Source organism: Mytilus edulis, chromosome 2 (assembly GCF_963676685.1).
Source record: "Mytilus edulis chromosome 2, xbMytEdul2.2, whole genome shotgun sequence".
NCBI classification, from domain to species: Eukaryota; Metazoa; Mollusca; class Bivalvia; order Mytilida; family Mytilidae; genus Mytilus; species Mytilus edulis.
In genome coordinates this window covers 80,306,410-80,334,382 of record NC_092345.1, presented here as the reverse complement: position 1 = coordinate 80,334,382, position 27,973 = coordinate 80,306,410, and the positions used below count along the sequence as shown (strand labels likewise).

General features: G+C 31.6%; 1 protein-coding gene across 3 annotated transcripts; it reads right to left on the bottom strand.

Annotated features, from left to right (window-relative positions):
• Window positions 1-33: 33 nt before the first annotated feature.
• On the bottom strand, window positions 34-27,966 carry LOC139513114 (uncharacterized). Of its 3 annotated transcripts, none has more exons than XM_071301301.1 (12): window positions 27,829-27,966; window positions 25,681-25,826; window positions 25,189-25,255; window positions 10,925-11,212; window positions 9,630-9,767; window positions 8,869-8,991; window positions 7,833-8,132; window positions 6,638-6,772; window positions 4,623-4,699; window positions 3,695-3,789; window positions 3,072-3,126; window positions 34-252 (listed from the first exon to the last, which is right to left on the bottom strand). In XM_071301301.1, exons 2-12 carry the CDS (start codon window positions 25,810-25,812, stop codon window positions 106-108), a joined length of 1,557 nt encoding a protein of 518 aa, XP_071157402.1. In that variant the 5' UTR covers window positions 25,813-25,826; window positions 27,829-27,966; the 3' UTR covers window positions 34-105. The 3 variants fall into 3 exon arrangements, with proteins under 3 accessions (XP_071157402.1, XP_071157400.1, XP_071157401.1); XM_071301299.1 differs by lacking the exon at window positions 27,829-27,966 and adding an exon at window positions 27,672-27,786; XM_071301300.1 differs by lacking the exon at window positions 27,829-27,966 and adding an exon at window positions 27,646-27,733.
• Window positions 27,967-27,973: the final 7 nt, after the last annotated feature.

Here is a 27,973-nt window from a genome sequence, read left to right as displayed (position 1 = left end):
CCTTGCTATGATGCTTCAAACAATGTCCTTGAGCTTGCTTAATTCATTTATTATCAAATATAACAACAGAAAATAAACAAAAGTTTTGTCACATGTTTTCCATTTTCACTTTACCTTTGACCTATGTTTGGATGATTTCTTATTAATATGTTTGGATGATTTTTTATTCTTGTGCTCCTTTTGTTTACTTCCTTGGTCTATGTTTTCTTCCTCTTTATCCTTCTTTTGTTTTTCCATTTTTTCTTTGTGTAACTAAAGGTAAATGGAATAAACACATTTATAGCAATATGGATTAAAAAAGAAATGCATTAATATTATAATATACAGTTGAAAGTCGTAAATTAGAAAAATACAGAAATGTGCTGTGGAATGATTTCCAAGAACCAGAGCATGAGGCAAAAGAATGTTAGCAACTTTAGTAAACACAAATAGGCCTTAAAATATGAGTAAAACAGATATCCTATAGAATAGTAACAGACAAAAAACTGTTGATAACTAAATGTGATACAAAACTTGATATATATATTCTATATAAGATGCAGTAAAAGTATATCTCTCTAATGATTTATATGATATGTATGTTCTTTTCTGGTAAGCTGCACACAAATAATACATAAGTTTTTTGCTTCTCAAACATTTTAGTATATTATACTTTTATTAAACATATATGTGATTATTCTTGATATTTGAAAGTCCTATAATGATATTAACTTCCTCCTGTGTATTCATGCCACATCTCATATTTTCTTTTTGAAAAAAAAAAAAACTTTTTGTACAGTTGTACAGCCATATGGTTGCCTATATATGCTTACATCCATTTCATTTGAATTTAGGTGAACAGTTGTCTAATCAGCAATCATACCACATTTCCATTTTTTTATATTTATATAATCTAAAAAAAAGTGATAAAATGTAAGTTAGAAATGTTTCCATAAGTTTGTTGTATGATTAAGGTCAATTCACAATGAATGGGCTTAGTCACAGTGTTTGATAAAATATTGCATACAACTTTTGATAGTAGAACTATCAATAACTGAAAATTGAAAAAAAGAATACACCAAGGCTTCCAAAACGGTCATACATTCCTAACAATTGTATAATGTCTGGTAAAAGTCTGGCTGGGCAAAACATGAAACGGTCATCTACTTTTTAGTTTTCAAGGCTTTCTTACAAGACTGTCATTTTAACATAAATCGCGATTTTTTTGACCGAACATTTTGCTTTTAACAGCCACACATTTCCGGTCATAAAAGTGACAGATGATTAACTACTATCAAAACCACCCCTACTTAAATACTTTCTAATTTTAATCAAGGCTAATTAGTTGTTGGACAGCTGAAATCTACCTGTTCAGGTGACAGGTAAACTATTTTCAGTACCGGACATCGTATAAATTGATCGGTCTATTCAGTTATTTTCTTACATTTCAGCGGTTTGTTTCTAGATGATTTAGTCTAAAAGAATAAAATTATAAGAAATATGTTTATAAACATGATTTGATGAAAAATTCAAAAGGTTTTAAATGAAAAATCATCAGAACTATGTTGTATGAACAAGAACAAGTGTGCGCATGTGCATAGGTGGGAAATTTAATTATGTATCCTACATTTCTTAAAAAATGCTAAAATTATCATTAGTGCCTGTACCTTAGGTACATTTCAAGTATTTTGTTGAAGAAATAACGTGGAAAGAGTTTCTTCACTCAGTCATGCTTTGTAAACGTACACGGATTTTACATATCCATCTCTGGTCCATGTTTTACCATTGTCAACTGTCAAGTAAACATCCGGTATTACGAAAATGTGATTTTAAAAACAAAAGTCAAATTTTAGACAATGTCTTTTGGCAAAAATAAAGAAACTAGGTAAGGCAAATATGAGCATGCTTATGCGCATACTTTGAATGATGCACTGCCAATTTAACAGTTTACTTCAGAATATCAAATTCATATCAAAGTAAAGTTTAATATTGTTTTTTCAAAAATCTAATATCAATCATTGGGATGGCCATCTGATTACCATAATTGTCTTTTGTGATTGAGTCTTAAGCAATTAAAATCGTGATCAGATATATAATGTCCAGGTGGCCAAAAAAAGCCCTGGAATACACTCTTTTTATCTTATGTAATATTAATGACTGATTTTTTTCAAAATATGTGTTAGCAAAAATATGAACACAAAGCTCATTCATTTTTTTTTTAATTTTGTCTTTTAGGCCAAAACTTTCAGCATGCATGTTAATTCAAACAAACATATTAGATATAAATTAAATTATTGAAAATGCAAAAGTCCTCATTTGGTCTTCTTAAACATTTTCTTATTTTAAATTTAGAAAGGATATGCTCAAACAAGAATATGTATGTATTTATTAAAGTTGAGCATACACGTGTTTTCTATTATGTAAACAATCACACGTGATTGTGTGTCCGCATAGTGGTCATCTATTGGTGTTTATATTGGATAAACAGGTTTGTATTTTTAAATATATGATATTTCGGATTGGTCAATATTTGTCGCATTGCGTTAATATATTGAGTATGATATTTGTTATGTAAATAGCACGGGATTTTTAAAGCGCGAATAGTTGTCTTGTTTAAGTGATTTAAGATATATGGTCATTCGAAGCTCGTATACCGTTCAGTAAGGCAGCTTAGTCTAGGTAAAGACCCCCCCCCCCCCCCCACACCCGGATTAAGATGCTTGTATATTTGAAATGTTTTCACGCATAGATAGATAGATATTTCTACTATCAGTAGGACATAATTAATATTTATATGTATATAAGGTTTCTGATTTTGTTTTTCTATTTTGTAGGCTGTCGTGTACTACGCAGCGGTGTTGCCGATATCATGACATCGGGACTCAATATTTTGTTTTAATAAAATTTAACAGTAAGCTGCACATGCTGGCGAGCTATTCCTATGTAACAAGTGTTTGTTTTTATTTTATAAATACTTTATATGCGTTTGAGGTGACGAATTAGAATATAAAGTGAACTACAAAGTGGGCTCTGGCACTTTTATAGATGTTATTTGTTCTATATCAAAAAAATAATTAAATTTTATATCATACCAGCATTATCTTTTGTTCTTTGTCTTTGCTCTCTTGCATTTTTTTCTTTGTACTCCTTAAAAAAAAAAAAATATATATATTGACTATAATAAATCACAACAATTTCCTTTGTACAAAAAGTCATCTTATTTGCATACATGTAGGTCAAAATGATTAATTGCATAAAATTACCCACAAAGTGTATAGTGTGAAATATTCAGGAAAAAAACTCAATTATTTCTCTGCAAACATAAAAAATTGGTAATAATAAAATAAGAACCCCTAAGATATTGCCTTCATAAGAATTTCATTTTTATATTGTTCACTCCTTTTTTACCATTAGAGTCTTGCATAAAGCCCTTTAGGTTGTATACATGTGCATGAATCATATTTTCACTTAACTTCAGATCTAAGAAATATTTTAAGATTGATATATATTGGAATAAAACATTTATTTGAATTGAATTGTCTTATCATAGTGGTGTGGAACATGAAAGACATTGACTGTAACAACAATTACATACATGTAATTCTCCCAATTTAATTAAATGTTCATTATGTCAACCTCGAAAAGGGTTTACATGGAACAGTAAAAAGATATTTTTTGTGTTTACATAATAGTTGTATTGTTACTAACTTCTTACCAAAATAAGAAACCTAGGATCAGCAATAATACAGTACCAACACCAACTCCTATGTAGATGTCTATGTAATCTTCCTCTTTCTCTATAGGTGGTGGCTGGAATAAAAATCCATACAAAATACACAGTTTTGCATGGATGAAATTGGTCTTTTTCATATTTTTATGACTACCTTGGAAACATAAAAAAACATGTAATATGCATTTTTATCAATATGGAATCAATAAAAATGATGCATCAGAAATAAAGTTCCTTAATTTAATCGTAAAATAAGTTGTCAAAGTAAAAATGACTCCATACACAACTTGCTCTCTTTAGGTACAAAAACAGATAAACTAAAATACTACAAAGGAGTAAGTTCGGTACAGGCCATATTTGACTGTGATAATAAAATTCAATGATACAAGATGAAATTTTTTTAAAGTTTTTTTTTCCTATCTATTCACTGTATTAACTATAATTCATTGTGATATTCGTCAATAAATTCCAATTTGAAATTTAAGCTAAAAAAAGGGTCATTTTAGGGCCTTATCAAACTTACTCCTTTCATAGGCTTCATCATATAACTATGAATAAAGGTGATATGGATTATGTACCAATCAGACAGCAACCACATGACACAAAAATTTTTTTGTAAAGCTCTTAACTACCAGATACAATGTAATATCCAAGATGAACTAATGGATTACAAAGGTACAACAAAGATAAGTTCTGAAATAAACCTTACAATTAATCTTCTGAGTATCCAATGGGTTCGGATTGACATTTTTTTCCCTGGGAAATATAATTTATTATTATTTGAAATTGACTTTGAACTAACTTCCAGTAGTTGCAGGCTCACTTAGATTGTGTTTTCAGTTCACCTGGCCCATAAGGTTTCTGTCTAAGAGAAGTTGTATTTTGCAAATTTTTAAATTATGTATAATATTACCAATTGTGTCTTGTCCTCTTCTGTTAAATTGTTGCTCACTTGAATTTCAGGCTGACTTTTTGATTCTTTTGCACCACCTGTAAAAAAAAAGGTTCTAGTACTTTTTCAATAGTCATAAGTAGTTAAAGGATCAAATCAAAAGTATGCTGTACAAAAATTGATTGTCCATGTAAACAAGATCATTAAAGAGCAAATTAACAGCATTTTAGATTTTATTAGTACAGGAAAACTTTAAACAAATGCAAAAATGGTTTATCAAACATTTTTACTAAAAAATAGTCTACATGGAAATTTTTATCAAAGTGTAAATACGGGATTAAAACTGCATCGTATGCCCTTAATTGAGAAATGTTGTGCAAACATTGCAAGAAAGCAGCCTACAACCCAACAATATATATAAACCTTAAATCTTGCTTTTGTTTAATTTAGTTACAGTGTTGATGCAAGATGCTTATATTTCACTTTAGACCATAAAATAATTCACGACTTTAATAATCTCTCTTTAGTTGATTTTGTATTGCTGTTAAGTGTTTTCTGTTTACCGTTTCTCTCTATTTCTATATTTTGCCCTAAACTCCAAAAGGGTAAAACAAATATCATCATTTAAGGGCAATGACTCATATCATGTTGTTTTATTTGTAGATTCTGTCTTGCTGATATTTTTGTTATATCAAGTTTCTATCTTTTATAGATTTTGAGATATTTGAGAAATTTTTCATTAAACAAGGACAATTACTTCTAAATGGAATCAACTGATGATATTGGCCATGTTGATTTATTTGTAGATCTTACCTTGCTGATCATTCTTGCTTTTAAGTTTATGTTTATTAATTATAGTTTTCAAGATAATAGACAAACAGGAAAAAGGGAAAACTTCATCATTTATAAAGGAGAAGTTGTCTTAGGATTTTGATGTGAAGAGACGATAACATTTTAACCATCAGATTTTCTGTTACTTAATCAGGTTTCAAGATGTTAGAAAATTTGCATTTTCCCCGTGTTTTAATTTTAGCCATTTATACCATGTTGGTTGGCAGTCATTAGACACATTTTGCAACAATGATTGCAACAAAACTTCATTAATTTTTGCCCAGATGATTCAGAGAAGATTATTTCTTAAATTAAAGGAAGACAACAAAGGACAACGACATGCAGCTATAACAGACAACAAGTGATGATAGTATTTAACCCAGGCCATTTGGCCAGCAATAACAGACAAGTGATGATAGTATTTAACACAGGCCATGTGGCAAGCAATAAGACAACATGTGATAATAGTACTTAACCCAGGCCATTTAGAAAGCAATAACAGACAACACATGATGATAGTATTTTACCCAGGCCATTTGGCCAGCAATAACAGACAACAAGTGATAATAGTATTTAACACAGGCCATGTGGCAAGCAATAACAGAAAATAAGTGATGATAGTATTTAACACAGGCCATGTGGCAAGCAATAACAGAGAGCAAGTGATAATAGTATTTAACCCAGGCCATTTGGAAAGCAATAACAGAAAATAAGTGATGATAGTATTTAACCCAGGCCATTTGGCAAGCAATAACAGAAAATAAGTGATGATAGTATTTAACCCAGGCCATTTGGTAAGCAATAACAGACAAGTGATAATAGTATTTAACCCAGGCCATTTGGTAAGCAATAACAGACAACAAGTGATAATAGTATTTAACCCAGGCCATTTGGCAAGCAATAGCAGACAACAAGTGATATAGTATTTAACCCAGGCCATTTGGCCAGCAATAACAGAAAACAAGTGATGATAGTATTTCACCCAGGACATTTGACCAGGTGAGCTTAAATGGCATAGCAGATGTATGAAATTTATAAAATGTTATCTCCAATTTTCACTTGCAATATGTGACTGTACTCTAATACAAAATCATTCTGCACTCTTAAAACTTTTTATGAAATTTTACTTTCAATTATAAAAGTTTTCTATTTTGTGTTTTATATCATAACAATGGTAATAGTTACCAAGGCATATTAAGACTTACAATCTGGTGACTTGAGAAGGACTTCAGATTCAATTTGTTCTGATGCAGGAGAACCAGCAAACTGAACAAAGACGTGACATTTATAATATCCTTCATTTTTCTTACAATCAGTTGTAACTAATGTAAAAGATGGATCTGAAATGAAAACAGGTGCTTGTGTGAATACAAAACTGAAAAAAACATGATCTTTTAGCATACTCAAGTGAACAGTCCTTTGAATTTAGTTTGAGACCCATAACTTATAAATCACAAATCAGAATTTTGTGTTATATTTTATACTAGAGGCAACTTATTTTTTAAATTATTCAAATGTTAGTAACTGTGTAATGTTAAAAGTATATCATTGGCAAATTACTGGAGTAGTTGAGCTACTTGTGAAAAAAATTGATTAATCCCTACCAGAGCAAGGAGCTTGATTTAAATAAAACTTTTCCAAGCCTACTGAATTTTATAGCAAGATATGGGTAAAAAGATTTATTAAATTACTGTTTATCTGCAGAAACAAACTGTGTGTGTGTAAAGGAGTAGGTCCGGTAAGGACCGATTTTGGCCTCAAATTTCAGGTTCTTCTGACGAAAGATTTTGACCACTTTCTAAACACTTAAGTGTCTATTTTATTTGAATTAATTAGTTTATGTGAAAGATTTTAACAGATTTAGTCATTAAAAACGATCCGATTCAAGCTCAAATATGAACAATCTACCTAATATGCCAAAAAATGTCACTTTTCAGATGGTTTTTGGTAAAAATGAAAGTGGCCGCATCCATGTTCATCCTCAACCTTTATATATGTTATGTATTATCATAAAATACAACTTACATTTCAATATTAAGGATGAACACGAATGCGGTCACTTTCGTTTTACACGAAAACCGTCTAAAATTTAACTAAAATGCTAGAATTATGAGGATTTCAGTAATTTAGCATGACTTAATGGTGCTAGTACAGGATATATGTGCATTGTATTGTCAAAAACAGCCCATAATTATGTAGCAGAAGCATTCTACTGTCCAATAAATAACTAAAGGTTTACATTTTAACAATTTTGTAAACCTCCTATATTTTGGGGCCAAAAAAAGGTCTTACTGAACCTACTCCTTTATCAGCCGTGTGTTTTAGCCATGTATAATTTGAGAACATATGGTTGATAGATGCTATTGCTATCATTAAGATTTATCCATGTTTTACACTCACTTTCTGTAACTGATCCATAAGCCGTCAGACATCTTGTTTTTCCTGCTTTACATAGATAATTTTGTTGCCAATATACAGATTCTGACCACACAATATTTCCTCTGTCATTTATTCCTGCTATTGGCTGATAGAATTCCTCACCCATTTTTTTAAATTCAAACACAAAACCCAGTATGTAGGTTGCTTTTTGCATTACCCCACTAGATGGTCTACACTCATGAACTCTTATTGTTTTTGTAACCTTTTTATATTTGTACGTGTGGGGTCGACCAATAACATCTACTAATTTCTGAGATGATCCTGAATGGAAATAAAAGAGTTAAGCATGTATATATATCCATGTACTAAACATGGGTTAAATTGATGGTTTAAAATTAAGTTAATTTAATTGATTTTCTTTCCATATTTTATTTTATTAGGATTGTTAGACTCATTGATATTTCATTGAGAAAAAGGAATTAAAATAAAGCCCATTTTGTTTTTCCAATCATTAAGACGAAACAACATTTTTTTTCTTACAAAACTTTTTCAATACATGTGACTTAATTTTGTCATTAGGAACAATATAGTCAATATATAAATCATTTGTTTGGATTTCAATGAATTGGTTGAACAAAAAAGACAAATTTTCAATCAATCAAGAATTGTATTAAACTTCTTCAGTAAACAGGAGAATAGTTGATACTGAAATTGACCTAAATTCTGTCAACAAAAATAAAAAAATTTAAGTTTTTAAAGGTTTGGTTGACAATTTTTAAGTTATCAAATGGAATGGGTTGAAACCACAAGAATGCTGTGTTTTCTCATATCAGTAAACAGTTAATAATATTCTAGACCAAACCATCTATATGAATTTATATGGAAGCTGTGCCTTCAAAGACCCACTAATTAATTTGTCTCATATACCGGTAGGCTAATTGAAAGGACTCAAAAATGTATGTAAAGATTTGGATGCTCTTCATGTGTAAGGTAATATATTTGAAGAAAAATACTACCGGTATGTGCTTGTACAGAAAAAACATATAGATGTTCTTACTTTTTTTTAATATATCACCAGACACTGATTTCATTTCAAAAAAGAATTGATCAAGGTTATGAGAATCTGATCCACCAGCACCCCAAGCAACCTTTGATTTAAATCTACCATACTTCACCATACCTGAAAAAAAGTTATTAAGAAAAGAATTGCTTGTGAAATACTGTATGAGCATCAGGATCTTATATGTATATGCCTGGTGAACTTAACTTGAACTTCTGGAGTTTATTATATGAAGGATGGGAAAGCACTTCTACTAAAATTTTATGGGTGGCATTATTTTTAAAAGGATAGCCTTAACAAATAAAGGAAATAATCAATTAAAATCATATATATGGCGGGTCAAATAAAAAGAGCCTTCAGACTCTTACTTTCTTCTGAAACAACCAACAGTTTAACTGGCATTGCATTATACATCAACTTGTCTTGGGCAACTAAAAAATTATTTTAACTTCTGCTAACCATGACTAACTTAACTTAAATAATTTATCAATTATAGAATTTCAAACTGTAAAATCTTATCTTTAATACTACTGTCTTTAAAACCTGTCAAACCTTCTCATTTTTATATTGATTAGACTGTTGGTTTTCCCGTTTGAATGGTTTTGCACATGTCATATTTGGGGCCCTTTATAGCTTGCTGTTCGGTGTGAGCCAAGTCTCTGTGTTTAAGATCTTATTTTGGCCTATAATGGTTTACCTTTACAAATAATGACTTGGATGAGAGTTGTCTCATACCACATCTTCTTATGTCTACTTACAAGGAATTAACATCCACTTCTTACTGCTGGTTTGATATTTGATATTGTTTCCAGGTCTTTTGACAAACACAGTACATCTATACCATCCTTGTTCATTTTCACACTTCATTCTAGAGGCATAAATATCAAGATATGCTTCTGAAATTACAAATTGATACAGATTAATTTACCGGTAATCGGGTCTCAGATTTTGAAAATTAATGAATACCTACTACATCTATAAAAGAATATACAATATTGTAAAAACATATGTAAGAAACTGTGTCTTCTGTGGAGGTGCTCATTTCCAAATCCAGTTTTTTTAGTGTGATTTCTTTACACTGCTCTATTTTATCTCCTTCTTTTTCTCAGATTCTAATTTTACCCCCTGTATCCCACATCCACATCCCAAGTGGGAATATTATGAAATAAAATAACAAATAATCTTGTGCTTCTCCTCATGCAAAAGTATTAAAAAACACTGACTTCTCGAACCTTTACACAAGTATTCCTCATTCTGAACTTAAACCGTTTGAAAGATTAAGCCTGAATTTGTTTCATTCAAAGGAATGGCCAATGCAGACAAAAAACTCTTGTTTAAGGAAAGAGCAACTCATACTTTGTAAAACATATCTCTGGTTTACAACAAAAAGTTCTCTAAAACTGATATCATCAAAATAATAAAATTCATTACTGAAATATATTTTTAAGGATTTATTTAACAACAGGCAATCTACATTCCTATAGGAACCATCAGTGTTCCTCTTCATGCAAAAAATGTTTCTTTATTGTTATGCAGGAGACCTAATAGATATTAGAAGATGTGGTATGAGTGCCAACGAAACCACTCTCCATCCAAGTCACAATTTGTAAAAAGTAAACCATTTAAGGACAAAGTACAGTTTTCAACATGGGGCCTTGGCTAACACCAAACAGCAAGCTATAAAGAGATTGACCATTGTAGAGTATCAGAGTCAGTGATCCAGATGTTGTAGCCACAATTGCATCCTCTTTTTATTGGTTGTGACATCACCAAATAAAACTTATCACCTCATTCAACTTGTGTGAGTAACACAACAGGTGCCATTTTAGTGGAGTATTAACTGCTTACTCTTTTGGAGCACCCAAATTCACATTTTTGATGTGGTTCATGTCACTCAATATTTATGTTTCTGTTTAGTGTTTAAGGACTGTTACTTTTCTTTTATTGCTTTTCTTTTTCATCAAGATGTTGTCTGTTTTACTTGTTAGATTTATGGATTTTGATTGCCCAAATGGTATCTTCTCCCTGTTTTTTTTACCTGTTCATTTTTTACCTGAGTTTGATATCTTTCCAACAGCTGTGTTATATTTTTCACCATCTGAGTAGAATTTTTTAGGCCATGACAAGTGATCTGACCATAGAATTTTTTCATCTTTATTCATAGCTACAATTCGTTCATACTCCCTGTAATATGCCTCACGGTCTGGCTTTTTAAACTCAATGAATGCAGCTTCAAACTGTTCCTGTCTATTTTCTTTGTTATCCCATTTACAAGTAAATTTCATGGGTCCCAATTTTGTTTTTCTGTCTGTAATTTTTGAAAAAAGGGTTTCACTGTAATCTGAAGAAGAAAAAATTACATAAATTAAATTAGCCATGAAATGAATGATGACATGATACATGCATTCTACATATTTTAAATCAGGAAATAAAAATGAACATTCCTTCATTTGTTAAGCATACTAGTACCCAATAACTCTCCCACTCTGAGGAAGTTGATTACCAATTTTCTATTTAGTATTTAGTCTTCTTTTAATAGAAAACGAAACCTTCAATGTGACCTTCTGTGTATATGAATTGATCTTCATTCTGTCACTGGGGGATTGCACATTGTTTAGGATCTTGAAAGTATAGTTCAGGTAGTAACACACTGACAAATGAGCAAAATGAAGAAATTGTGAGAAAATAAAGGACTTTCTAATTTAAAGACCAAAAATTTTCTTGTTTATTCATGTGAATAAATTTGAGTGCAGTAATCCACACACACACAAAAATGCAAACATATGTTTTGCCTCTTCTTCCTATCTTTGGCTCTTTTGTCACCTTTAATATTAATATCTCAAACTACAGATGTTTGCATTGAAATACAGAACAATGTATAATATTGTTTGCACATGCTATGACATTCTGTTGGTCAATATTGTATCTAAGTTTTACCTTTTAGTGTCTAATCCTTTTTGGTATGCTTTCAGAAATCAAAATATGTTTAAAACTAAAGTCATATTTACAAGTATTGTTTTTGGTTGTAAGTTGAATATAGTTTTATATCAAAGCTTTGCATATTGTAGGTAAGAGAAAGTTGTCCTTGATCTAAGTTGTCACACCAATGCAGCTGACCAAAAAAAATAAATACGACATATCTTAATTCTATAAACATGATGTACATGATGTAGCTTTAAGTCAATTAATAGAAGTACCTTTAGTTCCAGAAAGTATACTAGCTGAACATAATGAACGTTTATCTTGGTGCCTCCAATACAATTCATACATAATTACTTGTCCAATTTTATATTTTCCATTTGGAACCTAATTTTTCTATTCCCTCTTGACCATCATCAGACAATGTGAGGTAAGAGAACTTTATAATTTTGGTTCGTGTATTGTACATCTACACTAAATCTATTGTTTCCTATGTTTGTAATGTTGGTTCGTGTATTTTACATCTACACTAAATCTATTGTTTCCAATGTTTGTAATGTTGGTTCATGTATTTTACATCTACACTAAATCTATTGTTTCCAATGTTTGTAATGTTGGTTCATGTATTGTACATCTACACTAAATCTATTGTTTCCAATGTTTGTAATATTGGTTCATGTATTGTACATCTACACTAAATCTATTGTTTCCTATGTTTGTAATGTTGGTTCGTGCATTGTACATCTACACTAAATCTATTGTTTCCAATGTTTGTAATGTTGGTTCATGTATTGTACATCTATACTAATCCATTGTTCCCAATGTTTGTAATGTTGGTTTGTGTATTTTACATCTACACTAAATCTATTGTTTCCAATGTTTGTAATGTTAGTTCATGTATTTTACATCTACACTAAATCTATTGTTTCCAATGTTTGTAATGTTGGTTCATGTATTGTACATCTACACTAAATCTATTGTTTCCAATGTTTGTAATGTTAGTTCATGTATTGTACATCTACACTAAATCTATTGTTTCCAATGTTTGTAGTGTTGGTTCATGTATTGTACATCTACACTAAATCTGTTGTTTCCAATGTTTGTAATGTTGGTTCATGTATTGTACATCTATACTAATCCATTGTTTCCTATGTTTGTAATGTTGGTTCATGTATTTTACATCTACACTAAATCTATTGTTTCCAATGTTTGTAATGTTAGTTCATGTATTGTACATCTACACTAAATCTATGGTTTCCAATGTTTGTAATGTTGGTTCATGTATTGTACATCTACACTAAATCTATTGTTTCCAATGTTTGTAGTGTTGGTTCATGTATTGTACATCTACACTAAATCTGTTGTTTCCAATGTTTGTAATGTTGGTTCATGTATTGTACATCTATACTAATCCATTGTTTCCTATGTTTGTAATGTTGGTTCATGTATTTTACATCTACACTAAATCTATTGTTTCCAATGTTTGTAATGTTAGTTCATGTATTGTACATCTACACTAAATCTATGGTTTCCAATGTTTGTAATGTTGGTTCATGTATTGTACATCTACACTAAATCTATTGTTTCCAATGTTTGTAGTGTTGGTTCATGTATTGTACATCTACACTAAATCTGTTGTTTCCAATGTTTGTAATGTTGGTTCATGTATTGTACATCTATACTAATCCATTGTTTCCTATGTTTGTAATGTTGGTTCATGTATTTTACATCTACACTAAATCTATTGTTTCCAATGTTTGTAATGTTGGTTCATGTATTGCACATCTACACTAAATCTATTGTTTCCTATGTTTGTAATGTTAGTTCATGTATTTTACATCTACACTTAATCTATTGTTTCCAATGTTTGTAATGTTGGTTCATGTATTGTACATCTACACTAAATCTATTGTTTCCAATGTTTGTAATGTTGGTTCATGTATTGTACATCTACACTAAATCTATTGTTTCCTATGTTTGTAATGTTAGTTCATGTATTGTACATCTACACTAAATCTATTGTTTCCTATGTTTGTAATGTTAGTTCATGTATTGTACATCTACACTAAATCTATTGTTTCCAATGTTTGTAATGTTGGTTCATGTATTGTACATCTACACTAAATCTATTGTTTCCTATGTTTGTAATGTTGGTTCATGTATTGTAAATCAACACTTAATCCATTGTTTCCAATGTTTGTAATGTTGGTTCATGTATTGTACATCTACTGTTCTGTTCTGTTCTGTACAGGTATTCAATTCCGTTTAATCGGAGCACTCCACTTATCGGATGAGCAATTTAATTTACACACCGAGATTGCGGATATCTTTATATTTACATTAAAAATATGTACGACTAAAAGAAATATTTTAAAAGTCTTAAAATATTACGACGATAATAAGTTAAAAATATTATGTACACATCACAATTGCGGTAATAAGAATCAACACGATATCACGGTAAAAATGTATGCAGCTAATGTTCACCACTTGTATCACAATAAAAATGTACACAGCACAAGTTGCAAATACAATATCACGATAAGAAATGTACACAGAACTATTGCGGCAATAGCGTTCACCACTATATTATGATAAAAATGTTATTTACAGCTTATTTAATAAAACTATAAGTGCCCTGCCAAGGCTATCATTAAAAGTATAAATCACGCACTTCTTGATAGACTGATACAAGTTAGCTTGGCATCCCATGCAGACTGTACAGACTATATTGGATATTGCTCTTGATTTGAAGATATTATAGAGTGTACTAGTTAGCTTGGCATCCCATGCAGACAGTACACACCATATATTTACGATTTCGATGTTATTTTACTTGAAAACTTTAACAGTTAAAATCTAGGACATTTTAGTAAGACTTATTTGCTATTTCAGTATTTAAATATATACTTTAGATTTATAAAAGTTAAAATCTAAAATAATTAGAGCCTTCATATATTTCTTTTACTTGATGTCACATAAAAGTTTTGTTCGCTTTATATGTAACTGGTAGCAAAGATCTTGTGTTTGCCTTTCTATATCCAGTAGCTTGTCCATTGGCTGATTATTCAGTATATTTGTCTTAGAACAATCCAGTATAATTTCCATCAGTATTTCATCATTACTGACGTCGATTGTACCACCCCCTTCTATCTCTCTTAGCTTGTTGACTAGCTTCGCCATGCATTTTTGTCGTACATCACCTAGCCTAGTACATTCCAGGAGAAAATGTTCAAGGGTTTCATCATTGTCCTTACATAGCTTACAGTCAGGCAGTACTATATTTTTACTGAATTTTGCTTTTATACTTTGAAGCATGTAGGTACCAGTTACTAGCTTACATTTCAATTCCGCTTTTTTGATGTCATATTGATTATTTCGAACACATTTCCAAATGTTATGCGGATTATTTACCGGATTATTTTGCAACGACAAATGTTTGAGTGTTGATTTTGTATTACATTCTTCTGTCCAAATTGAAGACCAGTAATCATTTATGGCTTTTTGAAGTTGTTTTTTCCAAATATATTTTGATGGAGGATTTTTCATAATTTCTTCTGCTGTTGGGAGTTGATATTTTTGTAAAATTTTGCTTATACGACAGATGAAGGAATTGTCAAATTCTGTGCTGATTTCTAGTTCCCATTCTAGGATTTGATGTTCTATTGAGCCATCTAGGCGAGAAATTGAGAGAAATAAGGCTAGCATGTTTTTGTCCAGTACCGATTCAATGGGTTCAGCTCCTATTAGTATATATACTGCTGCAGATGCTGTCCTATCTGATAGACATTGAAATTGTTTGAACATTTTCCTCTGTAACTTTTCTAGTTCAGATACATCCTTTTTCATGCATATTTGTACTTCGAGTCCATAAAGATAGCGGGGGACAACATATGTTTTCCAGACCTTTTTAAGTACCAGCGGTGACATTCCTGTTCTGGCATGTAGGCCAGAACCTAGCAAGGCATATATAGTTTGCCGGCCAAGTTGACTTTGCCATTTGTTGCCCTGGTGATACCTAGATGCTTCAGCTTTTCTACTCTTTTTATTTCTTTTCCATTGAAGCTGTATGAATGCGTTTGTTGCTTTAATCCTTTAGATACGCACATTATCTCTGATTTGTCTGGATTAATTTTAACCATGTCTCTTTTAGTGTGGAAGTCTATAATATTGAGCATTGCCTGTAAATCTGACCGCTCACCCAGTAAGGCAATATCGTCCGCACATGTAGGAGAGCCTACTTGTATGTTGCCTATTTTTGCGCCTAGATTACTACTGGATATTGCATTTAGAATGGTGTTATTGTATCGCTTGTATAGCAGAGATGATAATTTTGCTCCTTGACGAACCCCTTGCATGATATTGATACTTTCTGATGTTTCATTATTCCACTTGATTTTGAGAGACAGATCTTGATAGATGTTCCGTAGTAGGATCCACATATCTCCCTCAATTCCATCATGATAAAGCTTATTTAACATGATCTCATGACTCAGGGTGTCAAATGCCTTTTCTGCATCCAGTGCAACAAGTTCTAATAATATTTGAAGAAGACGATATATTAGAATAGTTTCAGTTGTAATAAAGGCTGCGAAGAGGCTTGATGCGCCTTCTGTAAACCCTCTCTGTAATGGATTTTGTGATGGTAGTAGCTCATATTCTAGCCTTCCTTTAACGATTGATTCAAAGATTTTAGAAAAGATACTTGTTACAACAATTCCCCTGTAATTTCCAGGTACGGTTTTATCCTTCTTCTTTTTAAGAACAGGTGTTAATAAACCATTTTTTAGATTTTTCGGAACATCCAAATCGGAGAAAATATCATTGATTATGCTTGCGATTTCTTCTGATAATTCATCTACAGCATATTTGTAATGTTCAGAACATATACCATTTTCGTCTGATGTTTTGCCAGTGCTTAGGTTCTTAATTGCACTTTTAACTTCTTCAGGTGTTGCTTGTTTAATTTCTTTTTTGGAATGTTGATTTTCAAAAATGATGTCATTTTGCAATTTAGCCAAGTGGAAGCGTTCCAGGTCAAAGATATTTTTGTCATGATTTGGTGTTCCGAGTTTTTCGAAATGTATTGTCCATGCTTTTAGAATACTTTCTCCTTCAAATTTCTCATTTCCAATGTAAAGAACGTCAGTATTTGATGAATGATTAGATCGTTGTTGCTTTATTAATTTATGGAATGTTTTGCTGTCTTTTTCTGAAGCTTGCATGATTTCATTTATGAACTTTTCCTTCTTTGATGCATGTGCCTGTCTCTGTAGTTGTCTCAGATGACGTTTTTTGTTTTTGAGAGCCAGCTTTTCTTGATCTGCATCCTGATTTTTGTTGGTTTTATCTATCCAGTTCCTATGTGCAGACTTTGCTTCTTTAGATGCTTGGCTAATTTTGCTATTCCATATGCCTTTCCCAACAGATTTTAGTTTTTTCAGCTTCCTGTAGCTCGGAATAGATTTTGTACCAGCTTTATGAAGTGTTAATTCCAATTTTTGTATACGTGATTCTACGGTACCCGAGAATTTCTTTTCTCCAGATGTATTGTCTAGACTACTTTCAATAGTTGACTTGTAGAGGCTTTTGTCGCATTTTCTCCAGTTTGGCCTTGTATATATTTTGACAGGTCGTAGAGAACATCTTTTAACCTTTAGAGCCATATTTGCAGTGACAAGAGTATGATCAGAGGTATTTGTAGGATGCCTCATAGCTATTTTCACATTTGGATTTGATTGCTGTATAATTCTTTCATCAAACAAGAAATAGTCAATTTGTGAGGTATATTTGCCATTGTGATGAAAAAAGGTTGGCTTTATTGGATAACCATCTGGTATATGGAGATTGTTTATGTTTTTGAATTCTCCAAAGACAGTGTCCCGTTTCCTATTGTCACGATGTAAAGACGCATTCATATCACCACATAAAATTATCTGGTATGTTTCTCTATACTTATCCATAATTTCGGAGATTTGATCTAATGTATCTTTATATTCAATGACCCCACTACTCTGTGCAGATGGCATATAGGCATTAATTAAGCATGTTGCAATTGGACTGCTGTTTATTGTTATCACTTGAATACGAGAATTCCCATCCGGCATTATATTAACTGTGTTGTTTAGATCTTTCTGCCACAGAATTGCTGTTCCTCCGTAGCCACGGATAGATTTAAGTCTATTAGTGGGTTTTCGTCATCCACTGATTTGATATTTGACGAGAATTTTTTATTTATTTCTATTGCTATATTTTTTTCCAAAGATAGCAGCCAATGTTCTTGTATACATAGAATTTGCACTGTATCCAGGATTGAATTAAGATACAGGGTGTTGCCTTTTATATTTTGAATATTGATGGTTCCTATTATAAATTCATGTGGTTTATTGTCCAGTTTACTGATGAGGCTCTGCCTGCTCCTAAAAAAGGCTTGTTTGAGTTTATTTGTTCATTATTTAAGGCTGGTTCCGAAATACTTCTATGATGTAATGTACTTCTAGACGGTGGAATATCTGGCTTACATGTACTATGAGATGTGTCCATATCATGTTTTGTATATACATGTCCATCCCTTATTTGGGTGTTCGCCTGATTTGATTCTGGAGTTTGTACCAGATTTTGATGAGAATTTTGGTTTGGCTCCTGATGTTCTTGCACTTGATGGAGAGTTTGTTGTTTGTAAACTTGTTCACTGTTAGTGTTAGTGGTTTTCGCCAGTTTTTGATGATTTCTTTGCATTCTGGACCGTTTTTGTCCTTGTGTTTCGGTATTTACTCTTTGGCGAGGTGGTTGAACATTTTTAGGCCTTGTATCATAGCTTATGTATGTTTTTTGTTGTTGCACATGAGGAGCATATGGGGCGAATACCAATCCCATAGGTGTTTGATAGGGTTGTGGTCTAGTCCACATTGGAGGTCTTGTATATTGTACACCAGGTATCTGTGGATTGTTTAGTGCCTGTTCTCATTCTGTGGTCTATCCTGTCCAATAGGTGCTTGGTATTGTGGTGGTTTAGTCCATATTGGAGGTCTTGTCCACTGTAGCCCAGGTGTATGTGGATGGTTTAGTGGTTGTTGAGTTTGTTGATTTGAGTTCCCATTCTGACATCTTGGAAATGGAGTGAATTGAGTATTCATCTGTGGATATTGACTAGGTGGTTGTTGATTTCCACTTATGGTAGATTTATGTTGATTACATTCATTTTCCATATGATGAAGTTTACATTTCAGCTCATTGATTTCTGTATTGTGTTTCATTTGAATGGATATGATGTTAAGTTGATGCTCAAACTCCAGTTTCATTTTATTAATTTGCCCTTCAAATTTCAGTTCAAGCTGATGGATTTGTTGGTTAAATGGAAGTTGGCTGTTGTTGTCTAATGGAGATTGTATGCCTAATTTAGATGATAGTAAGTCAATTGTTTGTCTATATTCCTGATTGACTGTTTGAAGATTGCTGATTTTTGTTTGACTTTCAGCCAGTTGTAATTCAAGATGAGTTTGTTCTAGATTGTCCTTCTTTTTTGCTCGCTTTGGTTTGGTTTTCACTTCAATAGGTGGAATATGTATATTATTTTTGGTAAGATCTTCTTTAACTGCTGATTCTGGTAGAACAGGTAGGCATGGATCAGATTTTTCTGCTTCAGCTTCAGTTGTATGGCATATTTTTATAGCGTCAGTATCCTGTTGACTCTTTGTTTCATATACTAGCTGTTTTGGATGGGTTTCTTCCCTTTGTTGGATCATTTCATTATGCAGTGATTCGTCATATGGAATTGTATCGTCTAGGATTCTGCATGACGAGCATACGTAGGCTGTATGGTTATTGAGCGAGTTTTCGGATATTCCTTCGCAAACAGTATGCAGCCATTGTCCACATATTGTACATTCTACATTATTTTCATCTATAATAGCAGATCCACATACTATGCAGATTTCATCTGTTGTTTCTTCGCCTTCACGAGAAAGTGTATGTAACTCAGAGTCAATAAGTTCATCATTTAGACTAGTAATTGAGTTATAATGACTGTTTATACGTGTAGGGCTAGAGTCGCATAGTTCTTTATCATTGGTGGTCATTAATCTATGTGTTGTTTTTGGTTGATGGTTATGACTATCTTGGTTATAATCATTTAGCTCAACTTGTGTTTGGACTATATGGTGAGAATGCTGTTTAATAACACACGTTTTCTCGTCCTTATCACTGTTACCTGTGGAAGTATTGGTTTGCACAGTTTTGTTGAGTATGGGCTTAGCTGATAAGATGGATTTAGCTTGCCCCTTTTTTGGATTATTTATTTGGTCTTTAGTGAGCTTACACATTTGCTTGATTTTGTTATTTAGCTCAGAGGATGATTTATTGACCAATAGTTCTTCGCATATTTTATCGAGGTCTTCTTGAATAAATGTTTGTACCATATATCCGTTAGCATCGATTCTACATGTGGTGTTGAACATGTTTATTCTAAATAGCTGACGACTAGACAAGGATGGATCTCTATTTTTGACAGATAATGATTCCTCAACTATCATTGGTTGTTTGCTGACATCTGGTAGACTTGACTTGCTTGTTTTGGTGTGTAGCCTATATGTTCTATCTTCAGATTGGTCGTAATATTTATATATGGAGGATTTCAAGATTTCATAAGCTCCTGCATTGCATGTTATGACTAGTGTACCATCTTTAAATTCCATATCACAGGAGTGATCCCTGTCTGTTGCATCAATTTTCTTATCTAGTGCCTTCTTGGCATTTAGCCTGTAGGACATATGCTTATTCCCATGTGATCGAGTAACACTTGGTGTGTATGTCATGGGAGGGTTTCTAGTTCTTGTAGGCCTTGTTAATTCCCTGGAGCCCATGTTGATAAAGTTATTGTATCTTTTATTTATTTATTTCTTTGTCTATAAATTGGTTGTATATTTAATGTTTATTATGACAGATAGCTTGGTATCCCATGCAGTCTGTATTAAAACTATTTGTTGAGAGGATAATAAGCTCTTACGAAGGTGTTTTAGGTACAGAATCAGTTAGCTTGGCATCCCATGCAGACTGGTCTGTATTTGTTATATGTATGACTATTGAATTTGAAGCTACGGATTAATATACTTATTTATATATCTTTGAGGCTGGTTAAACTAATTTTATTTTTCTTTTCTTTGAGAATTTATTATATCCTAAAGTTTATAATAGCAGTTAGCTTGGCATCCCATGCAGTCTGTATAATAAACTTTTTGTTGTGAGAAGAGTAAAAATATTATAGATGTTAAATTTCAGTTATATGTTGGTATTCTATATGACAGACAAGGTTTTTATATACAAACAATGTACTATTGCTGTTGTGTATGTTGTTCCAGTTTTAGATACAGAACCTAGTTAGCTTGGCATCCCATGCAGACTGCCTGTATCTGTTAAATATAAGTATAAGAATTTAGGATTTGACTTCAGATTTGCTCCAGCAATCAATTTTTATTCTTTCTGCTATTTCACGTAACCAAACTCTTGCTAGATTCTGGCCAGGATGGATCCCGTCCCTGTACAGGTTGTAATTGAAGTATTCCCAGGCTTCGACTCTTGACCGTGTACGGTGTTGTTTGCGGGCTTGTAGGAAAAGTGAAAAATTAGGTGAGCGTGTATTTAAGATTTGGTTCGTAGCTCTTATTTTCTCATTTACTTGCCAGACTTGATTTGCAAGTGTTTCGTCTTGTTGCTTGAAGGTTTTCGGGTCGGAGTGTTTTTGATGTTGATTGTAAGCTTTTATTGAGTATACTGGTACTTCAAGGAAAATAAGTTTGACTTGTGGAAAATCTTGTATATAGTTCTTGATGTCATCAATACAGGAGATAACTTTGTCAACAGTATCAGAATTATCAGTTGTAATAGATATGTATTTTGAGGATTTTTCTTTGGTTGTCAGATTACATGTACCAAGCCAGACATATAGAGCAATGTCTCCAATTTCATATAATTTAGTGGGAAGATTTCTTTTAAGCCAGGCAAAACTTTGCTCAATTGTCACACCTTTCTTGCACCACCATATAATATTTTGGTCAAATGGACTTATGATATTGTTTCGTAATGAAAATCCTTTGCTGTCAGATAAAATGACAGGGCGCCGTCTTGTTTGTCCTGTTGGAGGCACAAAGTTATGTGTTCTGAGATATTTTGCTAGCTTTGTCTCGGACATATAGATTCTTGTTGATAAAAGAGGGGGGTGGTACTATCAGGAACAGCCGGCTACAAGATTCCAAGAAAATTTGGGCCTTGGCAGGGTTTAGTTTTTTTTAGTTAAATAACATTTAAATACGAATTGCAAATATAAAATAATAAAAATGAGCTAGCAATGGACGGAAGACTTGAAAAGTGAACTCAAATGACCCGCGTAATAAGGCGGGAAATTCAATCGATCAGAAAATGTCAATATTGTTTCTAAGAATCGATTTAAATAAATTAAATTTAAGTTCAAACGTGAAAGTTACTATCGTGCTCAATATAGACAAATGTTTTTGATTTAAGTGGAGTGCAACACTTAGGAAACTCAATAATATTGTCTTCTTTCTGTGCAGTGAAAATCAGTCCGCCATGTTATCTCGTGAACCACCACTTACGCTAAATCTATTGTTTCCAATGTTTGTAATGTTGGTTCATGTATTGTACATCTACACTAAATCTATTGTTTCCAATGTTTGTAATGTTAGTTCATGTATTTTACATCTACACTAAATCTATTGTTTCCTATGTTTGTAATGTTAGTTCGTGTATTGTACATCTACACTAAATCTATTGTTTTCTATGTTTGTAATGTTGGTTCATGTATTGTACATCTACACTCAATCTATTGTTTCCTATGTTTGTAATGTTGGTTCATGTATTTTACATCTACACTAAATCTATTGTTTCCAATGTTTGTAATGTTGGTTCATGTATTGTACATCTACACTAAATCTATTGTTTCAAATGTTTGTTATGTTGGTTCATGTATTGTACATCTACACTAAATCTATTGTTTCCAATGTTTGTAATGTTGGTTCATGTATTGTACATCTACACTAAATCTATTGTTTCGTATGTTTGTAATGTTAGTTCATGTATCGTACATCTACACTAAATATATTGTTTCAAATGTTTGTAATGTTGGTTCATGTATTTTACATCTACACTAAATCTATTGTTTTCTATGTTTTTAATGTTAGTTCATGTATTGTTCATCTACACTAAATCTATTGTTTCCTATGTTTGTAATGTTAGTTCATATATTGTACATCTACACTAAATCTATTGTTTCCAATGTTTGTAATGTTAGTTCATGTATTTTACATCTGCACTAAATCTATAGTTTTCTATGTTTGTAATGTTAGTTCATGTATTGTACATCTACACTAAATCTATTGTTTCCTATGTTTGTAATGTTAGTTCATGTATTGTACATCTACACTAAAACTATTGTTTCCAATGGTTGTAATGTTGGTTCATGTATTGTACATCTACACTAAATCTATTGTTTACAATGTTTGTAATGTTGGTTCATGTATTGTACATCAACACTAAATCTATTGTTTCCATTGTTTGTAATGTTGGTTTCATGTATTGTACATCTACACTAAATCTATTGTTTCCAATTTTTGTAATGTTGGTTCATGTATTGTACATCTATACTAATCCATTGTTTCCAATGTTTGTAATGTTGGTTCATGTATTTTACATCTACACTAAATCTATTGTTTTCTATGTTTTTAATGTTAGTTCATGTATTGTTCATCTACACTAAATCTATTGTTTCCTATGTTTGTAATGTTAGTTCATATATTGTACATCTACACTAAATCTATTGTTTCCAATGTTTGTAATGTTAGTTCATGTATTTTACATCTGCACTAAATCTATAGTTTTCTATGTTTGTAATGTTAGTTCATGTATTGTACATCTACACTAAATCTATTGTTTCCTATGTTTGTAATGTTAGTTCATGTATTGTACATCTACACTAAAACTATTGTTTCCAATGGTTGTAATGTTGGTTCATGTATTGTACATCTACACTAAATCTATTGTTTACAATGTTTGTAATGTTGGTTCATGTATTGTACATCAACACTAAATCTATTGTTTCCATTGTTTGTAATGTTGGTTTCATGTATTGTACATCTACACTAAATCTATTGTTTCCAATTTTTGTAATGTTGGTTCATGTATTGTACATCTATACTAATCCATTGTTTCCAATGTTTGTAATGTTGGTTCATGTATTGTACATCTACACTAAATCTATTGTTTCCTATGTTTGTAATGTTAGTTCATGTATTGTACACCTACACTAAATCTATTGTTTCCAATGTTTGTAATGTTGGTTCATGTATTGTACATCTACACTAAATCTATTGTTTCCAATGTTTGTAATGTTGGTTCATGTATTGTACATCTACACTAAATCTAGTGTGTCCAATGTTTGTAATGTTAGTTCATGTATTGTACATCTACACTAAATCTATTGTTTCCTATGTTTGTAATGTTAGTTCATGTATTGTACATCTACACTAAATCTATTGTTTCCAATGTTTGTAATGTTGGTTCATGTATTGTACATCTACACTAAATCTATTGTTTCCAATGTTTGTAATGTTAGTTCATGTATTGTAAATCTACACTAAATCTATTGTTTCCAATGTTTGTAATGTTAGTTCATGTATTGTACATCTACACTAAATCTATTGTTTCCAATGTTTGTAATTTTAGTTCATGTATTGTACATCTACACTAAATCTATTGTTTCCAATGTTTGTAATGCTGGTTCATGTATTGTACATCTACACTAAATCTATTGTTTCCAATGTTTGTAATGTTAGTTCATGTATTGTACATCTACACTAAATCTATTGTTTCCAATTTTTGTGATGTTGGTTCATGTATTGTACATCTACACTAAATCTATTGTTTCCAATGTTTGTAATGTTAGTTCATGTATTGTACATCTACACTAAATCTATTGTTTCCAATGTTTGTAATGTTAGTTCATGTATTGTACATCTACACTAAATCTATTGTTTCCAATGTTTGTAATGTTGGTTCATGTATTGTACATCTACACTAAATCTATTGTTTCCAATGTTTCTAATGTTGGTTCATGTATTGTACATCTACACTGAATCTATTGTTTCCTATGTTTGTAATGTTAGTTCATATATTGTACATCTACACTAAATCTATTGTTTCCAATGTTTGTAATGTTAGTTCATGTATTGTACATCTACACTAAATCTATTGTTTCCTATATGTTTGTAATGTTAGTTCATTATGTATTGTACATCTACACTAAATCTATTGTTTCCTATGTTTGTAATGTTGGTTCATGAATAGTTCATCTACATGTACACTAAACCTATTGTTTCCAATTTTGCATACCTTTCTTTGCACCATCTATTATTTCAAACCAGAAATTATCAGCATCACTAGTTTGCTGTCTTCTAGTCTAAATATAAAAGTTATTCATATTAGAAAATGGATTTTTTTTTCAAGTCACACTTTTGTTAAATTTTTTAGAATTCCAGTTTTGGTGCATACTAGTTGGTAATGTTAACCTAAAAGATATAGGCTGTACAAGTGGTTAGGTGTCATACTGTCAATTGAGTTTTAATCTAAACTTTGACCTTTGCCATATCTGCTGGTGACAATTTTGAATTTCTGACTGGCATCAAAGTTACAAAACTTTTTAAGGATCTTCAGAAGTACAGAAGAGATTATTAGACGTAGATGTCATTGGTTAAATGGATATGGAGAATTTCTTTGAAAACATAATCAACTGAAACCCTTTTTGACCAAAGCCATATCAGATATTTTCTCTGGGTAACTTGTAAAAACTAAGAAATAAAATTTGAAATAACATGTATAGCTTACTCTTCTATTTTCATATTTGCCATTTGTTGTCAAGGATTCTGTTCTTTGTTTTTCCACCAACTTTGTATGAAATCCCTGTAAATTTTTGCTGTCGTTCTTTGTAACCTCTATATGTCCATATACCTCATACATGCACAATAAAATAGCTGAAAAAGAACAGAACTGTTAAAATATCAATGAACAGCAAGTCAGCAACCTGAAAAGAGTTGTGTTTGATAAGATTGTGTGATAGTGTAGTGTACAGTGAAAAGGACATATAATTTTTAAACTGCACGTCATTGTCAATCAAGTTAAAGTAAACCAGAGGCTCTCAACATGCTCAAGAGCCTGAATTGCTCACCTGTTATTTTTTTGCATACACATGTAAATCTTTCATCAATGTTTATTTTTGCTTTTCAATATATATTAATGAGTGGCTCAAAAATGCCATTTAAATATTCATTGAATCTGTCATATTTTCTTCAATTTTAAGCAAATAAATGCAATTGTTCCATTTTAACCATAGTGTCCATGTTTCTTGATGTTCAAGGAAATAAGAGACAAAATTTATACTAGATTTATTTGATAAGATTTTTAATGTTAAAAACAAATAACAGGGATGATCGATTTTGACCTTTAGAACATTTTGACCCCAGTCAGATTTGCTCTAAATGGTTTAGTTTCTGAGATAAAATCCAAAAACTGCATTTGACCCCCATGTTTTATATTTAGATATGGCAGCCATGTTTGTTGATGGATCAAAAATTTGAATACAATTCATAAACTAGATTCCTAAAGGAACATTCATTTAAAGTTAAGAAGTATTAGGCTCAATGGTTTCTGAGGAGAAGATTTTAAATGTTAGCAAACTTGATAAACAAATTGTGTAAAATTATCTTTAAAGGCAATACCTTCTTAAGGGTCAATTGACAATTTGAATCATATTAACTTTTTTGTAAATCTTTATATCTATCTATAATAATATTCAAGATAATAACAAAAAACTGCAAAATGTCCTTAAAACTACCAATTTAGTGACAGCAACCCAACAATGGGTTGTTCGGTAGCCCAGTTCTGGGATACAATTTTCAGATGATTCTGTCATGTGACTTCCATCACCATGTGACAAAAATGTATGCATCATCATTTCCAATACATGTTAAGCAAACGGGTGAAAAAGTTTGAAATTATACTGCACAAAATATTTGGGAAATTCATCATTTCTATACTACCCCACAAAATGAAGATTATGAAAGTGCTGGAAACTTTAAAAATAGAGCAGGGATACAGGCGTTTCTATCTGGTAAATGATATCATTAAGGCATGGGAAATTGAGGACATTTGCAGGTGAAAGACATGATTTCTGAAATGAAAGTTTAAGTGCTGTCAGATAGATCTTGACCAATTGAATTAAACAATTTATCCCAATGTCAGATTTTCTCTAAAAACTTTAGTTTTTAAATTATAAGCCAAAAACTGCATTAGACCCCTATGTTCTATTTTTAGTCATGACGGCCATGTTTGTCAATGGATCAAAACTACAATTTATAAACTAGATAACTCTAAGGAACATCTAGTTAACGTTTGGACTAGTAGTTTCAGAGGAGAAGATTTTTCAAAGAGATTACGATGACAGACAATGACAATGCTGCCACCGATGATGACAGACGGCAGACAACGACAAACTTCTGGTGAGTTAAAAAGTTAGGCATGAAATATATCTTTACCAGGTAAATGACATTGATGGCAAGCACAAGTATAAATAGTCTGTTATTTACAAATGTATGTATATAAAAGTTGTATGTGTAAACAAATATTTTCACTTTCAGAGAAAATTAAAAAAAAAAAAGCAGAAAATCTACGACAAGCACTTGGCAACTTCAACTTCAATGGCCATAATTTATTGAATCAAGGGAAGTCAAGAAACTTGTGTTGTAATGATTTTAAACTCTGTTTATGAAAGCTATTAATAAATTATATATTTACTTATGTAGCCAATTTTCATTTTTTACCCTTTTCATACTGAAAATTTTCGTCTGCTAAAGTTGAAGGGGAGGTAACTGTAGAAGACACTGAATCAGAACGGATTGGCATAGATAACTATCCGTATTAAATAGTATTGTACCCTTATATTTTGAAGAATAGAAATGCAAGTTATCACAAAATTACCGCATTAAAATGGAATGACGCTCATCCTTTTCTAAAAGCAGTCAATGGGTCTCACACTTTCAAATTCAATCAAATCAATGCCAATGGAATCGTCCATTTTACTTAAGATATCATTGTACAATTATGCAAGCGCCTCACGTAATGA

Excerpts from the sequence above, each read along its gene's own strand:
- LOC139513114 (XM_071301299.1), bottom strand. The coding sequence starts at position 27,753 with ATGCCAATCCGTTCTGATTCAGTGTCTTCTACAGTTACCTCCCCTTCA. Across the intron at positions 25,827-27,671 it reads AAATTTTCAGTATGAAAAGG|CTATTTTATTGTGCATGTAT; the intron begins GTAAAAAATGAA and ends GTTCTTTTTCAG. Across the intron at positions 6,773-7,832 it reads TTATGGATCAGTTACAGAAA|ATCCATCTTTTACATTAGTT; the intron begins GTGAGTGTAAAA and ends TTTTCATTTCAG.